The following is a 17,818-nucleotide window of genomic DNA, read 5'->3' as shown; positions in this document are numbered from 1 at the left end:
TGATGCAAATTTATTCTTTCAGCAAAGGGAAATAAAGATGCTTGAAAGCATGATTAATTCTAAACTTGAGTAAGTTTACACCTGGTTATGTGCAAATAAGCTTTCATTAAATATTGACAAGTCAAATTTTGTTATTTTCCGTCCAATGCAAAGAAAATTGCCCAAACAGGTTATTATTAGTTGGAAGACGCACATTACTAATATTTCTGAAAAAATCAAGAGAAGTATAGGCATTCTGTCCAAGCTCCATTATTTCTTAAGTACTAAAAGACTACTTAGCCTGTACTATGCTTTAGTTGAGCCTTTTTTAAACTACTGCATAATTATTTGGGGTAATAACTATCTGACAGCTTTGCAACCTTTATATATATTACAGAAGAGAGCCTTAAGAATAATTACTTTCTCTAGTAATAACGCACATTCAAGTCCTTTATTTAAAGATCTAAATGTTGTGAAGCTGTTTGACATTATTACCTTTCAACTTGCAGTATTTATGGCTAAGTTTCACAAGAAACTCGTACCTCCTGTATTTGACCCTTATTTCAATTCTGTTAGGATGTTACATAATTATAATACCAGACTATCTATTCCAAATACCAGAACAAGTATGGAATCTTCAACGTAATATTTCAGGGCGCTTAAGTCTGGAATGATATAAGTGAAGACGTAAAGCTTCTTCCTCTGAAACGTTTTAAGGAAAACCTTAAGCTAATTCTTCTAGATAAATATTAATAATTTTTCTGGGCTTCCGCTTCTTATTTACTCTGATATTCCTTCCTTCCTTGACCTTGTTTTGTATGATGAATGAGTGTGTGCGTGTGCGTGTGCGTGTGCGTGTTATATCTGACCCAAATAATTACATTACATAAATCACTTAAGTATAGCCGCCCTTTCTTCCTAGCCCCTATGGGCAATGACTCATCCTAGATAGAGTGCTCAATTTGGACATGAAAGCAAAGCTTTGTATGCCAAAGAGCTATATATATATATATATATATATATAATGTATATACGTATGATGCACGATCCTCGCAGTAGATAAATAGCACTATTTATGCAGTAGCGAAAATCAGACCTGAAAAAAATCAGGCCTGTACGGGACTCGAACCACTGACCTCTGCGATACTAGTGCAGCGCTCTACCAATTGAGCTAACAAGCCAACTGGGAGCAGGCCGTTAAGTTGATTCGCAATAAACCCGTGAAAGTGATAAATGAGATACAATGAATATATGAAGTTCATATATTTTGAACTGCGGTATTAGATACGTATGATGCACGATCCTCGCAGTAGATAAATAGCACTAACGAGCCAACTGGGAGCAGGCCGTTAAGTTGATTCGCAATAAACCCGTGAAATTGGTCAATTGGTAGAGCGCTGCACTAGTATCGCAGAGGTCAGTGGTTCGAGTCCCGTACAGGCCTGATTTTTTTCAGGTCTGATTTTCGCTACTGCATAAATAGTGCTATTTATCTACTGCGAGGATCGTGCATCATACGTATCTAATACCGCAGTTCAAAATATATGAACTTCATATATTCATTGTATCTCATAATGTATATATATATAATATATATATTATATATATATATATATATATATTATATATATTATATATCTTCTAGATAAATATTAATAATTTTTCTGGGCTTCCGCTTCTTATTTACTCTGACATTCCTTGCTTCCTTGACCTTGTTTTGTATGATGAATGAATGTGTGCGTGTGCGTGTGCGTGTGCGTGTGCGTGTGTGTGTTGTGTGTGTTATATCTGACCCAAATAATTACATTACATAAATCACTTAAGTATAGCCGCCCTTTCTTCCTAGCCCCTATGGTTATTTTGGGCAGCTAGTACTTCTTTATATATATATATATATATATATATATATATATATATATATATAGATAGCCAATGAGGCGCATAGCGCCGAGTTGGCTATAATCATCTCATATCCAACAAGCGCGAGTGGAATAATTGTTTTATTAAAAAAACGCCCCCAAGATATTAGACAAATCCTCTCTACTTTATATTGTAAGAAGAAACCGGATGTTACAATGTACAGATATTAGATTATGGTATATTGGCTCATATACCATAATGGCTAAGCCAATGAAAAGTCTTGAATTGCATCATCCAATGATCCAGTTTTTAATAAATATATATATATATATATAGTCTACTCTAGTTTGAGCACTCTGGCATGGCTTAGACGATACTACAAAGGATGGGACGTTTGGGGTGACCGTCTCGGTTCTCCTCCACCCTAGCATCAGCACTGCACTGATGAGGCCCAGAAGGCCGAAACAGTTCTGTCTGCAGTTAGATATAGCTCTTTGGCATACAAAGCTCTGCTTTCATGTCCAAATTGAGCACTCTATCTAGGATGAGTCATTGCTGCTGCAATTGCGCATGCTCGCTAGTTTACTCCAGTTTGAGCACTCTGGCATGGCTTAGACGATACCACAAAGGATGGGTCGTTTGGGGTGACCGTCTCGGTTCTCCTCCATCCTAGCATCAGCACTGCACTGATGAGGCCCAGAAGGCCGAAACAGTTCTGTCTGCAGTTAGTTGTATATATATATTTACATAGAAAGTTTAAAAAGTTGCGAGGATGGACAACTTCTGACGTAAAACATATAAAAAAAATGTTAATAAAAAACGTTTCGGTCAGAGACCTTCAGTTATTTACAACTTTTGAAATAAAAAAAGAGCAGTAAATAGGATCGAAGTGCTAATAATTACGTAATGACCTGGTGCTAATAAAAAGATGACAAAAAACCTAATTACAAAGAAAGCAATGGACAAAATACAAGAAACAAACCCTAAAAACTAAGAGATAAGAATACTAAATATGTTAATATGAGTGGCGTAACCAATTGCAAAGAAGTAATGCAGCAAGCATTAACAAAGGGAAGGCCCACTTTTTACTACAACTGTAAACCGTAACAAAATCCCAAAACAAGGCCTTTGGAACCCGAAAGGGCAAATTAGCAACAAAATCCCTGGAGGGGCCCTTAAATGATACTAATCATAATAAGCTCCCTTGGCAGGGCCTCTGAGTCCAATCCACACCTAAAGGGCTGACAAAATCCAAGAAAAGGGCCTTTGAACGATCAATTAGTAGCGCCTAATATAAGATGGAAAATTAATTATAGCAAATTCTATTTTTCGAATGAAATTCCTTTCTTTTATTCAAACCATGGGGTGACAAAGAGAACAACTGAGCACTACAATAAGCCTCTATTGTGATTAAAAGCCTGTCGATCTCTGCAGAGCCACTAGGGGCCTGTACCTGATCAATGCATTGGAACGAAAAGTCGTCCAGGGTGTGTGGGGTTTTGTTGAAGTGTATCGCTACTTCACAAGTTGTTTTGTTTGTGAGCATACTAGATTTGTGATTTGGAAATCTCACTTTAAAGTCGGTGGTAATAGATCCCACGTATTGCAGGAGACATTTCTTTCAGGAAGCCAAGTAAATCACATTTTAAGAGTCACAGGAAAGTCTAGAGTGAATGGGGTAATTTTTGCGTATTAAAATTTTTTATGTTTTTTACGTCAGAAGTTGTCCATCCTCGCAATTTTTTAAACTTTCTACGTTCGGACTGCGAATCTTTATTGATCCTCCTGGCGCGGTGCACCTTTGCTGGCCTGAGAGTTCCATTAACGACTATATATACATATATATATATAATATTATTTATATATTCTTGTCAATTCATTATTATTTTTATCAGCATTTTTTATGTTGGGTACAAATAAAGTTGTTGTTGTTGTTGTTATACTTTAATGTGATTTTCATGCATATTAACACAAAAACGTGTTAACGGCCCCCTACCTTAACTCTCATGAGTGAGCCAGACAGAATTTCTCCTTACCATATCAATAAAATACCACGCAGACAATAGATGAGAATAGAGAAAACAATCCATTCTAAGATTATTGGTTGATCTAATACATGATACTCCGAACCAACATCATTAGAATTGTGTGGCAGACAATAAGGAGAATTACTAGTGAGATCTTAGGAGTAAAAGGGTTAAATATCTATTTAATTGATTGTTGTGATATTACCTTTACCAACATGGGTAAAAGAACATTACAATTACATGTACACTATACAATACCTCCTAATGACAGTCTTTCCTCCATTCTCATTTCCAGCAGCCTCCTCCAGTTGTTCATCATCTTGATCAGTTGATCTGCTGACTTCTTCCACCTCAAGTGACTTGTCTTCCTCTCGGGCTATTTGTTTGGACAAGACAAAGGCATATTAAATCGATTCCTTTCCATTGGTATCCATTTTTAATTTCTAATCAGATTTTTAGCAACAAAGGGCTCTGTAACATTCTTATTGTCCCCCTCCCATTGGCAATTATTGTGGACGACTGATTCCCCCATCCATTCTCCTGAGATCCATGTGATCCCCAGAAATCCCCCACCCATCCCAAGTGATAAACTAAATGACTGGTCCTTTAACCCAAAGTTTCGATCGTAAGCCTTCGACAAAGCTGTTTGCTGTGTTGAGGGCTAAGCCTTTTGAGTGTTCTTCCAACATGGCAAGGCAAGTAGGTTTATCGTGTTTGGCGATTTGCTCTGAATCGTTCAGTTCAAAGGTGCTGAGTTGATTCATCATGTCCAGGAGCCATTACTCGTGGGCTCCGGTAATGTTGTAAAATCCAGCTGCAATGTGCTCAACAAGTAGTCAACCAGCGCGAACAGTTAGTTGTTCAATTTGCATTTTAGTGTTGATCGCAAGCACTCTTAGTCTTCGTTCCGTTTAGAAAAGACACCTTTTGGAAAATCCTTGACTGTAAGTCCCTATGCTATCAGTTTTTTGAAGTTCTACTCTACTGTAGATCTCAACACCCCGAACACTTTTTGTTCGTTCTCTACTTCAGGATGAGCGATGTCACATAATGGCAATTCCAAGGCAATTCATCGATTTTTGAGATTTTTTCTCTTGCCACAAAGTTGAATCAACATCAACTTACATGTGGATATGAAAAACATAAAAAAGAGTGATGTGGGGATTGACAGCCCGGGGAATCTGCTGGATCTAAACGTATCAGTCAAATTATTTACTTCCGTTGCCCAGCAAGTGTAAATCAATTACCCACCAAACTTGAACAAAGCACTGTGCATCATTTTGTAATGCAATAATTACGATGGCCCACAAGGTTCACACTTTTATTATTTTTTGAACAGTTTTCATTTAAATTTTTGTTGTCCCATTAAAATTTTCGATGTTTTTTAATATTTTTTAGCACAAGTTTTTTTCAGTTGTTTTGAAAAAGAAAATTATGTTGTTTTAAAAAAAAATGTTTTGAAAAAAAAATCAAACACTTTCCAATTTATTTTTGGGGCTGACCTGTTTGAGTGCAGGCTCATACTTAATCATCCGCCATCTCCCGCCATCTTGGATCTTTGGGGTTCTTGACTTTGCCAGCACGAAAATGTCATCCCAAACAAATGAAAATGATTTGATTTTATCCGCAGTGGATATACCTATTTGAAGATTTGTGAATTTCTCAAACTTCATGGTATATTCATGAGTTTATCCACTTTAAAAAGGAGAAAAGGAGGCTGAAAGATCTAAGATTGAGAAGAAAGGATACCAATATCGTCAATGATGACGAGTTAAAAATGGCTGTCGATGAGGAAATAACGGGAAGTGATTGCTTTTTAGGATATCGTAAGGTCTGGGCAAGGCTTGGAAAGAAAGGTACTGTGGTCAAAAGGAAAAGAGTCATGGTAATGTTGAAACAACTCGATCCTGAAGGTGTGGAAAGCAGAACCAAAACAAAAGACTGCGTAGGCGGCTGTATCATGCTAGAGGACACAATTACATATGGCACATGGATGGCCAAGACAAGTTGAAGCCTTACAGGTTCAGTATACATGGATGCATAGACGGATTTTCTCGAAAACTTATCTGGCTTGAAGTTAGCCCTTAAAAAAAAAGCCTGAAATCATTGCAAAATTTTATCTCGATGCTGTTCAGGAACTGGGAGGTGTACCTGAAAGGATGAGGTCAGATGATGGAACAGAGAATGCTGTTGTTGAAGCCATACACACCTTCCTGAGATCAACACATGGAAACACCACTGGCCTCGGTTCATTTCTCATTGGCAGATCAACATCAAATCAACACATAGAAACATATTGGTCTCAACTTGTTAAAGATGGACCTGGATGGTGGATGAATTTTTTAAAGATATGACAGACATTGGACTCTTTAACAGCTCTGATCCTGCTCATAATGATTATATGAGGTTTTGCTTCAAGGATATCTTAAGGAAAGAGTTATACGAAGTTTGTGAATTGTGGAATGAGCATATCATCTCTTCCTGTTAAGTTGGGAATGTTAATTTGCCCAAAGGATGACCAGACACTATGTACTTTCTACCCCACTTGTATGACACCAAGGATTACAAAATGATAACAAATCAAGGTGATGTTCAAGAGTTTATTAACAATGCAACAATGTCTAAAGATGATTACAGCAGAGAGTTTGAGGAATTTGGCACCATCATCATGACTGAACGCAACATTCTAAAACCAAACAATGTTAAAGAGGCACTTGATCTGTACGTAACCCTTATGAGAAGTTGAAAATCAGTCTTAAAAACATTATACTATATTCCCACAATGTGTTCAAGTAATACCTCATTATAATTTCAACGGGTTGTTTGAACGTGAGGTAGGGCAATCCTAGGTGGTAGGAATATATTGTATTTATTCAAACAAGGTTAATCAAGCCAGCCTTATAATTGTTGTGCAATAATCTTTCTACTTAAAATATCAACAATAAAATATCAATAATATCACTTTTGTAGATGAATCTTCTTAAACAGAAACATGTACAGCTGCTCTAGATTAGCATAAATATACATTGAATATTGATCTTTCCTGTCAAGCTATCTTCAAACTTTGCATATTTTTCAATTAAGTTACTCATATTATTATGTAAGCTCAGTATGGATTATTGATATATCTATAAAAGGTTTGTATTTGCATCAAAACATTTAGTTTCAAAATAGGTTTTCATGCAAATTCTATGAGATTGGTGGCACTTAATCTGTGAAATAGGTAGAGACTAAATCCTTTGTTTTCTTTTGTTTCTAATTCATTATTTTTTAACTTTTCATACAGTGTCTGTCTCCCAGATTAAGTGTGCGTACTATACAAGCCTTATGTCTCTGATCACTAACTTAAATGAAATAATATGCTCAAAATATAAATTGAAGCTTTAGACAATGTCAATTTCCCACTTAGCGTTATTTAGTAAGTTGGCAAATTCCTCTCTCAGTTCGACATAGTTTGTGTATGGGGAAGGTAGTTCCAACACAGGTCCACATGTATGAGCAATAGGCCTTGATGCTAAACCATCAGATTTAATACAAGTGACTTCTAGTTTTCTTTTCCCCATGATGTCCCTGGCTGTCGTGAAACGTAGAAACTGAACTAGTTTTGGGCATTTCCAACCCTCTAATGAATCTTTGTAAAAACTTCAAGGCACCCCTTTCCCCAGAAGTATTTGGGAAGCAATCAATACTGTCAAGCACCTTCTTTGTTGTAGGCTTGATCTTTTCATAAAAATCCTGAACATCTGATGCTGACTGAAATTCGCAGAAAACTTTCAAATGGCTTTAAAGGATTGGTTCCAAGCAGCTGCCATTACATGTGGTTTCTGAACAAGCTCCTGCTTCGATTATTCAACAAGGATCTTCACAATGTTCTCTTTGGTAACATATGTCCTGCAGTCAAACCTCTCAATAAAATCATCTAATTCATCTCTTTCTTCCAGCATATCACCATTCTTTAGGATCTCATTTATCATTTCCTCTTCAGATGGTGACAAGTACCTTTTGAAAGCATCAAGATAAAACATGTTATCATGGACGTCTTCAGGAAATAGGCAGTAAAAGAGAAAGACCTTGGACAAGAAAAATGGAAAGTAGCCTACTTAAGTGTAGCCCTTGACAAGGATACGTCCAACAGATCTCCCTTCATCAACAAAATGGTCTTGCCGCACAAATAGCACTCTTTCTCTTTCACCAATGGTCATTGAGATAGAGAATTCATTCGCCACAAGAGTTTAAGTTTACATTTAAGTTTAATTCATTCGCCACAGGAACGGCAGGAGAAAGGAACAGAACTTTCGTTCCAATTGACACCTAACCCCTTTCTTTACACACCCATCCCACCCCGGGGAGGACATCCATCACACAGTAATCTCGTGTGTGGGAAATTAACGTCTCCTACCCCAACCCTGCTGACGACGGGACCTCCATTTATCGTCCCTATCCGAGAAGACTAGAAAGTCTAACCATTTGCAGATATTATTACAAAGGCAGCAATTTCTTCTCAGTTAGTTAAAGACCCTGAGTGTTGGTCCGGCCGGATTTGAACTCACGACCTCTCACAACAGTTCGGCGCTCTACCAATTGAGCTAACCGGGAGGCGGTATATTCTTCATTCGTGAGTATATACCGGGAGGCGGTATATTCCTCATTCCTCCCAGAATGAGGAATATACATGGCAGGCAACACCAATTCCAACACCTTTTTCCATTTCTCCTCTTTGATAGATAACCTCATAAGTAATCTCATGCTTTAAAATGCTTTCATCCTTGAAATGAGAAATCAAGTCTTTTTTTAGGCATGATCTATGAACTCTGAGATGTTTGGTCTTTAACAAGGGTGGAGATCCATCACTGATTACACCTGGACCATTATCATCAAACATGCCTGCAATGTTGTCAAGATCAGGAATATCCGGCAAATTATTATCAACTAGCATGCCAGTTGTATCAGCTGATGAAAATACTGCTAGGGCAGCTAATCTTCGTTGTCGCATTTCTTCAACAGTAAGATGCTCTTCTTGAACACTATCCTCTTCTACAGTCAGAGGTCCATCTTCAACACTTTCTATGTTATTATTAGTAACAGCCACCTCACTTTTTTTATTTGCATCTGCTACTAAAGACTCATGGTATTCCTTGTCTTGCTGGCATCTAATACACTCTTCTCCCTTAGTATAGGTACAAGCACATTTTGAGCAAACCACCATTGAATCTATATTTGTACGCCTGGAATTTGAAATGGAATGTAAAAATAGAGAACCATCATCATAATCTTCATCATCATCATTGTCAATATTATAAATCTGTCTATCATTGCGTTCAAATTCATCTTCTCTTTTATCCTGAGACCTCAAAAACAGATAAGTATTTGAAGCATACAGACCATTTTCTTGTAGATAGCTTGCTACAGTCCCACCACCTGGAAATTCAAATATGGGAGTTTTTGTTGCGTCACAAACTGACAATGACATCTCATCTACTCGACCAGCGAAAGAACTAAAACCACTGGGAAAAAATAAAGCACTGGCTTTGTCTTCAATATCTTTAAATGTCAATGGTTCAGAGTCATTATAGAGGATAAATCGATTGCCCCCGCCATTCTTTGTTCGTACCTGGTTGAATTTTCTTGTCAGGGAATTGTAATGAATCCATCTGACTTGAATTCTTCTCTCTTTGTCAGATTTTCTTTTTTTACAGGCATTTGAGGAGGAACTTGATAAAAAACTTGAGCTCCCATTGCTCCTGATGCGGTTCAAAATTCCTGACAAACGAGTCGCTATTTGTGATTTTCTTGTTGATGAACTTGAAGGATTGTCAATGCTCATACTACTTGTGTTACTTGTTACATTCTGCTTTCTTAATTCCTCCTTGACGGCTTGTTTTATGATTGCATCCACTTTTAAATCTCACTGAAGCTGAAGAGCCGAACTCTTGCACTCTAGCACATGGTCCAACCCGTCCAACCAAGATGGCGGGAGATGGTGGATGATTAAGTATGAGCCTGCACTCAAACAGGTCAGCCCCAAAAATAAATTGGAAAGTGTTCGTTTTTTTTTTCAAAACAACATAATTTTTTTTTTCAAAACAACTTGACTTTTTTCCTTAAAACTTGTGCCAAAAAATATTAAAAAACAATCGAAAATTTTAATGGGACAACAAAACTTTAAATGAAAACTGTTCAAAAAAATAATAAAAGTGTGAACCTTATGGGCCATCGTAAATAATGATAAGATGGTTCAATGAAATTTATCGACTTTACAATTTCTTTTCCTTTTTCTTCTTGCGGTTTCTTCAAGACTATTGGTAGGAATATATACGCGATAAAAACTTTCATTATCACACCAACACAAAGTAAATAGCCAATCTTTTTTGGCCAAATTAAGCGTCCGTCACCATAGTGAAAACCATCTCCTAATAAAAACGCTAGAATAACTTAAATAGAAATGAGAATTGCTGGAACGAAATTCTTGAGGAAGAATCCAAATATTTCCTTCTAAAAAAAAGTTGCTCACACTGTAAATAATAACTCCAACGCGATAAAAATTTTTCAATATCACTCCTACACAGCAGTTTTTGTTAGTAAAATGCAATGTTCATTACCGCAGTGAATTGTAGGTAGACTACGAGGTGTTTTGTTCTTATCAGAACATGATTCGTGCCTACAGAAAGTTTGCATTTGGAAGGGGGGAAAAAAATGTCTTGAGTGTGTGGCGAAGGTGGTGTAGCACCAGAAATAAGGAGCGCTGCAACCGTCTACTGTATTTTGTTTTTCTGCTAGTTCAAAAATGTTGTGAAGAGTCTGTTGTAAGTTGCTGTTCAGCATACTTACCAGGTTTTCTGTTGCTGGTTCAACTACTGCGATAAATCTACTCGAAGGGGAAGTACAGTCAAATATTAATAGTCTTGTCGCAGAGTTTGACTACAATCAAAGGGACAAGAAATTTACAGGAATAGCATATCCTCCGTTATGTTTATACGAATCTGGAAAAGGAAAATATCTATTGGCAAAAGTATTAATTTGCTGCCCATGCGAACAGTCAGAAATCAAAATGGAATGCCCAATTCATAAAGGAGTTTATCTTCAATCTTGGCGATGGCCTAAAGAGGTCAGCAGCAAACAAAAAGGAAAACCGCGAGAACGGTTTATGATGCCTATTTCACCCCATGTATGGGAAAATATACCGAACGTAATACAGGAAAACTTCCCATTGGTTTTAACAGAAAGAGGCGGGTATAGGAAAAATCATGTACGACTTCATAGCAACTCCATTACTCCACAGAGTAAATTTCATGAAAATTAGTGAGGGGTTTGCTCTGCTGAATCTCAGAGCATTTGGCTGGAGTAAACAAACAAATGAAGCAGCAAAAAGCGACGATAACACTTCTCATATCGATGTTTCTAACTTTGATAAGAATTATATTTTCTATTTTCCAAGCAACGACCTTTGAAGGAAAATTTGTTAAACAAACTTTGAAAAAAACTCTAATATATACGAAGGGCGTACGAACAGTCTAATTGCTGAAGTTATATCATGCAACCACTTGTCTTAAGTCAGCCAAAACGTCGGAACAGTGAGGGGGAAGGGCAATAAATTCGTATCGTAGTAAAACCAAGTTTTCATTACTTTGAATAAAAAAGATAAAGTGTTAGAAAGACACTTTACTCAGTGAACTAAATTTTTATGGATAGAAAACTAGCTGCAAGTAATAAAAAAAAAAGAGTTGGACAGTATGGACAAATCCTTGGTGCGTCAACGACCGTAAGCAAAGCAACTCAAGAAAATAAAGTACCCTAAGTAAGTAAAGCAGTTGAAGTAAATAAAGTAGCTCACTAGATAAGTAAAACACCTCAAGTAGGGAAAGAACTTCCAAAAAGTAAAGCACCTCAACTTAAAAAAAAGCACCTCAAGTAAAGAAAACGCCCCAAGGAAGTAAGTAAGGAAAGCAACTCAAGTAAGGATAACATCTCATGTGAGGAAATAATTTCAAGTGAATAAAAAAGCTCAAATAAGCAAAGCAGCTCAAGTAATAAACTCACTTAAGTAAGCCATATGAAAATCATCGCAATTAAGATAAGCTTCTTAAGTAAGTAAGGCACCTCACGTAAGTAAAGTACCTCAAGTAGAAAGAGAACCTCAAGTAAGGAGAGCAGCTCAAGTATGTAAAGAAGCTCAAGTGAGGAAACCGACGCAAGTAAGTAAAGCAGCTCAAGCAAGGAAAGGTACTCAGGCATCCTGGCTAAATTTGTCATAAGTCGTTTAGCAACCAAGGCGAGTGAACATAAGAAAATTTAGTTTCATCAACCAATTCCATAAAGTAAATTGTCCACTGTAAGAAAATGAAAAGCTACCATTAGCCCTTGTCAGAGCCCTCTCGGTCTGAATATCTCAATAAAGTTACGTGAGATATTAATCGACTTCACGGGCCGTTCGAAGCATCTCTTTATTTAAAATTAACTACGAACACATATTTGTAGTGTGGTCTGCCTGTGATTCGATATGCAAATTTCGTGCTGTTAACACGGCTCTAAGAGTCTGGGAAGAGTAAGCATCTTATCAAAGATGGCGGACCTATAAACAAATTTTGCTGATCAGTAACGTAGGACATTTCTGGAATGATGGATAACTTTGTCAGACAGGTATCACGGAGTGTATGTATGAAATCCAGGACTAAACAAACCCTTGAAAATCAATTAAGAGGTGGGCTGGGAGGAAACAAATGATCCTAAAACATAAACAGACGACCATCACTTTAACCTCGAAAACGCAGACCTCCAAAACGGTCTTGATTTTCAAGTTTGAAACCAGGGAATGTCTTTGTTAGTAACAAGCATTATGCGCAACCAGAAGTCGGCTTAGATCAATATGTACTTGGTATTGAGCCAGTGGTCTGCAAACTCACAGATTAATCGCGGGACTGCATTAAAAAAAAGAGAGACGAATATAGGAAGTGTTCAGATGACATCTGATTATAAAGGTTTAAAAATCCATTAGAAGTTCGAGTAACGAGCAGACAAGAACTTTGAACCGAGATGATTTACATCGTTTTTTAAATGCCTGTACAGCTGTTTTGAATATCCTCTCGAAAAAAGTCCTTTTTTAACATCACCAAATGTCAAAAACAAATTTTTGGGTCTGCTTTTTCAAGGTCTGCAGTGTGCGTTTTCGAGTTCTGCCTTTTCGAGACACCCCAAGCTTGGACGTGGCAATATTGTTTGTAGTAACAATACTTACCTTGAAGACCCGATACCGAATAGCAGTCATTTGAATGTGCAACTCTTGCCCAATAATACTTGATTCATATTCACGAGTACACAGTCAATCTCTTAAAATTTCAACCAGAACTATTTAATTGGTTTTGTCGATGTGTTGTGGTGCACATAGTCGGAAGGACAATACTTAACCAGCTCAATTACTCTTGGTAATCTTGGATACTTTTAAATGGTGAAGATATGAGCAAAGAAAGACAATGAATAGGAAAATTGAAAAAAGGCCCTGAATTAACTGTCATGGCTCAAAGTTAAGAGAGAGATTTATGATTTTAAGAGCGGCCGTCCGTAAATATCGCCCGGAGGTGTGCAATATGAAAAAATCGAAAATCCCCAAACTTTGCCAGAATATAGGTCTGGATGAACTATTTCTGAAAAAAATCCTTTGAGTTCAATTACATTTTAATTTTTCGCGAACGGCGGCAAAATCGATTTTGTGGCTCTCGCGTCAGCTTCACGACAACCATTATTTCAAAGTCGCTTGAAAATAAGCAAAACAGTAAATGTGACCAAATATTTTCCTGAGAAGAACACGTATTTACAAACAGTCTTAAGTGTTCTTTGTTCGATTCCATTCCAATCTAAATTTTTGGGGAGTTTTTGGTTTTTTCCAATATTTCACTCATTTTGGCAGACAAAAAAATGGCAAAATTGAAAGGGTAAAATTGCCGCTTGGTACATGGCATGGGGTTATATCAAGTTAAACCGGCGAAAGAACAAGGTTTCTTCCTCAAATAACTCCAATAAAATTTTTGGGCTAATCAAACTACGAAATTTGAGGACCCCAAACAAAAATGACTCGGAGGTCAAAACGCGCCATTCCTTGTCACGCAATCGGAGGTGAAAAGTCAACAATGCGCATGTGGAAAAGACAACAGGTCGCTTTGGGAGCGAAACATCGTTACCAATCTGAATAAAAAGTTATTTTTGACCAACATTTCTCGTTTCTGCTGCTCAGGTTAACTGCGATTTAAAATTTTAGTGGTTATTTTCGAAACAAAACAAGCCAAAATGTAACATCGTCCAGTTCGAAGCGGCTGAGGACGAATACAAACCGTAAAATAAATATGTTTGCCATATTTACACTTTGATTTGAGTACTGTTTATAAATTTGTACCTACCGTGCATCGGCACCAAATACTGTTTGTGTATTCGCTGCAGTGAACTGCCCTCCGCTGTCTCGAAATGTTCAGTGAGGATTGCGTGACAGGCAGACCCACAAGTCTTAGGCCACAATAGAGAGATTTAGCAAGAGGACGGCAACGTCAGTTGACAACGGCGCTCGCAGCAAAAATACCGGTAAGAAACTGGGTCGAGAACGTCGCCCCATTGTGTTTCAGAAGTGATTTAGCAGTCGTTGCAACAAGACGTCTGCACAATATCTGTTCTTTAATAGCCTGAACTCGGCTTTTCAAAGATCGCCAACACAAATTTTCGCTTTCACAAACAGCTTTAAGGACAACGAAACTATTCTCTTTGAGAGTGATGCAACAAGCGGTAACAGAGGATAATTAACGTAGTTACGGAAAGTTAGATGTTTATAAATATACGGACCACATGGGCGATTAAACTCTATAATTGATCCATTCCAGGTAAGACTCGTGTCTGTCGATTCCTTTCTCGAATTTTAGAGCCCATTAGATATTTTTTTAGCGATTTGTGTTGCTGTCTTTTCGTTTCGTGCCATTAGATTTTAGCACTGTTCATCTTCGCAATTTTACAAAGTAAAATCATCATCTTTATTCCCCTTGTTTACTGAATATTTCTATTCATTCATGACGGTACATCTCTTTTGAACATTGAATACTTAGAGGTGCAAAGCATTTTGAACGGGGTTATGGCGAAACCATGTAGAAACCACGCGACCCAACGACAAAGTTGTTTATGATGAGTTCTTGTTTAACGCTGAAAAAATTAATGCAAGTCACCCATGAAACGGTTAGGCTTAGGATAAGACTTGGTTTCGGTTTTTTGTTTGTTTTGTTTTGTTTCTTCCTTTTCCGACGAAGTTGTTCAAGAATGAATTAAATTACTTGATTTAGAAAGTCGTGTCGAAATAAAATTGATTGTCATTTACTTTTGTTGCGTGAGCACAACTTTCTTGTTTTCATCGGCGCTGATTAAAAAAGTTTAAAACATAAAAAAGTGCAAACCCGACAAAATTCTTAAAATTTTAATCTCTGACTTCAATCCAGAAAGCATTAATTCATGATCGGTAAAAACGACAACGACAAAAAATAAATAAAAAAAAATTTACGGTATGTAAGCTTCGTGATAGTTTGTTTGATTGACTACTCCAAACTTCAACTTGCAGCATGGTTATTGATGAATTGATTTACGATAAAATTCAACAGCATCCCATTCTTAGAGCTTTCACATAGGCTTAAAGAAATGTATTAAAGAAAAGCCCTTTTATTGTCTAAAGCGTTGCACATTCAAAAGCAAACAGTCCTGAAATCTTGGATCGCTTGCCAACGGTTGTGTTCCAATTTCCTTTCGAGAATCCAGCATATTGCAGCGGCAAGTTTTCAAAAATGCACCGATTAAAACAAAGAAAGGGACCCAATTATCCTGAACATGAGTTTTGAAATACTTCCAAATAGTATTATCTCGTTTGGATCGATTTACAAGAGCACAATTGACGGAAAATCCCAGATGTTCTGATCGCGAAGGGAAAACCAGCGAATTGACGTCCTGAACTTGTTGGGGAGAACGGCAACGCTAACACCGGAAGTCGTATGGTGTCGCGTCCAGACTATTCCGCGCGCTCTCCCGTTCTGAAATGACGTTCCCGTCCTCTTGCTAAATCTCTCTAATATTGCAAGAACACGCGTCTTTACCAGAAACAATGGCACTCTTGCTCTATATTCAGTTTTTTTCGTTAGGGACGTTGAATTATGCTTGAATACTTTTTAGGGGAATTTTTCCCTATATTCACCCTTTTCCTCTTTTTCATTCACTGATCTGTTGACATTTTACAGGCTTCATCAAATAAGCTTTCAAAGCTTATCTAATCAGTGGTCTGTAGTTTGTAAAATCTTGATTAGTGCAGAAACATGGATTGTGTATTCGCTTTAAAAGCCGCAGCAGTTTACTACCCTCCGCTGATCTAAATGTTCTGTAAGGATTGCGTTACAGGCGGCAAGGGCGCGCGTCTTTACTATAGACACGAGCGCTCTTCCTTCATAATCAACACTATTTGTTTGGGAACCTTAAATTACTCTTGAATGCTTGTGGGGAATTTTTTTCCGCTGAATTTAGTTATCAGCCTCTGAGTCTGGTGAAATCTTTTTTTTAGAAACGGAAACCAAGCAAGCTAGTCACATTGTACTGATTGTAAAAACAAAATGAAAACGTCCTACTATTTGTTGCCGGATACTTCAACTGTTTGCTTCCGAAAAAATAAATAAAGTTGAGCGATACTTTCCCAAAACTTATCAATTAGTCTTCTGCTGTTTGTTGTTTTCCTGGCCGAGCTATGCAACGTTTAGACTGGACGGTTTTTTAAGTTTTTGAAGTGCGAAGTTTTTTTTTTTTTTTTTTTTTTTAATCGAGTGTCGATTTACATCTTTACAGTCGGATCAAGCTAAGCGGCCTGTTCTCGCGTAACTCATGACAGGTTATATAGTCTTTTTGGACTGAAGTAACGGCAAATGGATTTTGTTTCCAAGCATGTAAGAATTTTCTGTTTTCAGTTCAAACTTCTCATGACTTAGGACGAGGTTGACCTCGGTTTTAGTGCACCAACGATCTGACCAACTGGGTGTATCGAGACTTCAGACCTCAAAACTCCAAACCCCTTCGTCGGAGCGAAGACATTAATTGTTTTCCGAACCCATTTAGGTGTCAGCAACTCATATCAAATTAAAAATATTCCTTTTCCCACTATTCGTACTGCACCGCTGTTTGTTTCAAAATATTTTTCATGAGATCTTAAAATAATATTAAATTGTCATGCAACTAAGCATGACCATTTATTTACTTTTTTGTTGTATTATTTTCATTATTTTATAAATAATTAAACAAATTATAGATTTATTTGTTTAATTATTTATCAATGTAGTTAATTAATTATTTATTCATTTTTCATAACCTAAAACAGATCGACATGGAGTGGAAACAGGAGTGTGACTTACCAGTGTTGCAAGAAATAGCTGTCTCAGAGCCTTTCAGGTTCAAGACGTCAACAAGAGAGAGAGGGAAAGTGTGGGAGGAGATTACCAAAAGGTTGAATGAAAACAAAGTCTTTCGGAATCGCCTGGGAAGTAAAAGGGCTGTTAGAGACAGATACCCACTGCTGGCTAAGAAATACAAGCAAAAGATGACAGAAGAGGCAAAAGATGACAGAAGATCACCTGAATTGACAGAAACAGATAAGCTTTTGGAACAAATTATTAAAATGTTAGAAGAAAGTGACAGTGAGGGTGGAGAAATTTCACAACAGGTCAAGCTAAATAAGGAGAATGAAAGGAAAAAGGCAGAGGAAATGAGATATCACTCAATGTAAAGGAAGGCAACTGACAATGGTCAAGTTACCCCCAAGAGGAGAGGGTCAGGAACAGAAACCCTTGTTTACTTGAGGGATAAAGCTGAAAAGCAGTTTGAACTCAGAAAAGAAGATGTGGAGGTGAAGAAGAAAGAATTATCTCAACAAATGCAGATGTTTCAAGCTATGCAACTGCAGC

At 37.3% G+C, this 17,818-nt stretch overlaps 1 protein-coding gene and 2 pseudogenes across 5 annotated transcripts in view; 2 read left to right on the top strand and 1 right to left on the bottom strand.

The window, feature by feature from the left end:
• Positions 1–17,818, bottom strand: part of LOC111344113 (uncharacterized) — a 91,625-nt gene that overhangs the window by 29,820 nt on the left and 43,987 nt on the right. For all 5 annotated transcript variants that reach the window (XR_015996905.1, XR_015996906.1, XM_088749883.1 and 2 more), the window contains exon 11: positions 4,125–4,242. Coding sequence is in view for 3 of the 5 variants with exons in the window: in XM_088749883.1 (XP_088606009.1) it covers positions 4,125–4,242 (118 nt within the window). In the remaining 2 variants the exon portion in view is untranslated. The remainder of the gene's footprint in view (positions 1–4,124; positions 4,243–17,818) is intronic.
• LOC148738054 (uncharacterized) lies at positions 5,578–6,612 on the top strand (annotated as a pseudogene).
• LOC148738053 (uncharacterized) overlaps positions 14,867–17,818 on the top strand; it is a 3,112-nt pseudogene continuing 160 nt past the window's right edge.

This window comes from Stylophora pistillata, chromosome 2, assembly GCF_964205215.1.
Source record: "Stylophora pistillata chromosome 2, jaStyPist1.2, whole genome shotgun sequence".
Taxonomy (NCBI): domain Eukaryota; kingdom Metazoa; phylum Cnidaria; class Anthozoa; order Scleractinia; family Pocilloporidae; genus Stylophora; species Stylophora pistillata.
The sequence above is the reverse complement of the archived record's forward strand: the minus strand, read 5'-3'. Positions and strand labels throughout refer to the sequence as shown.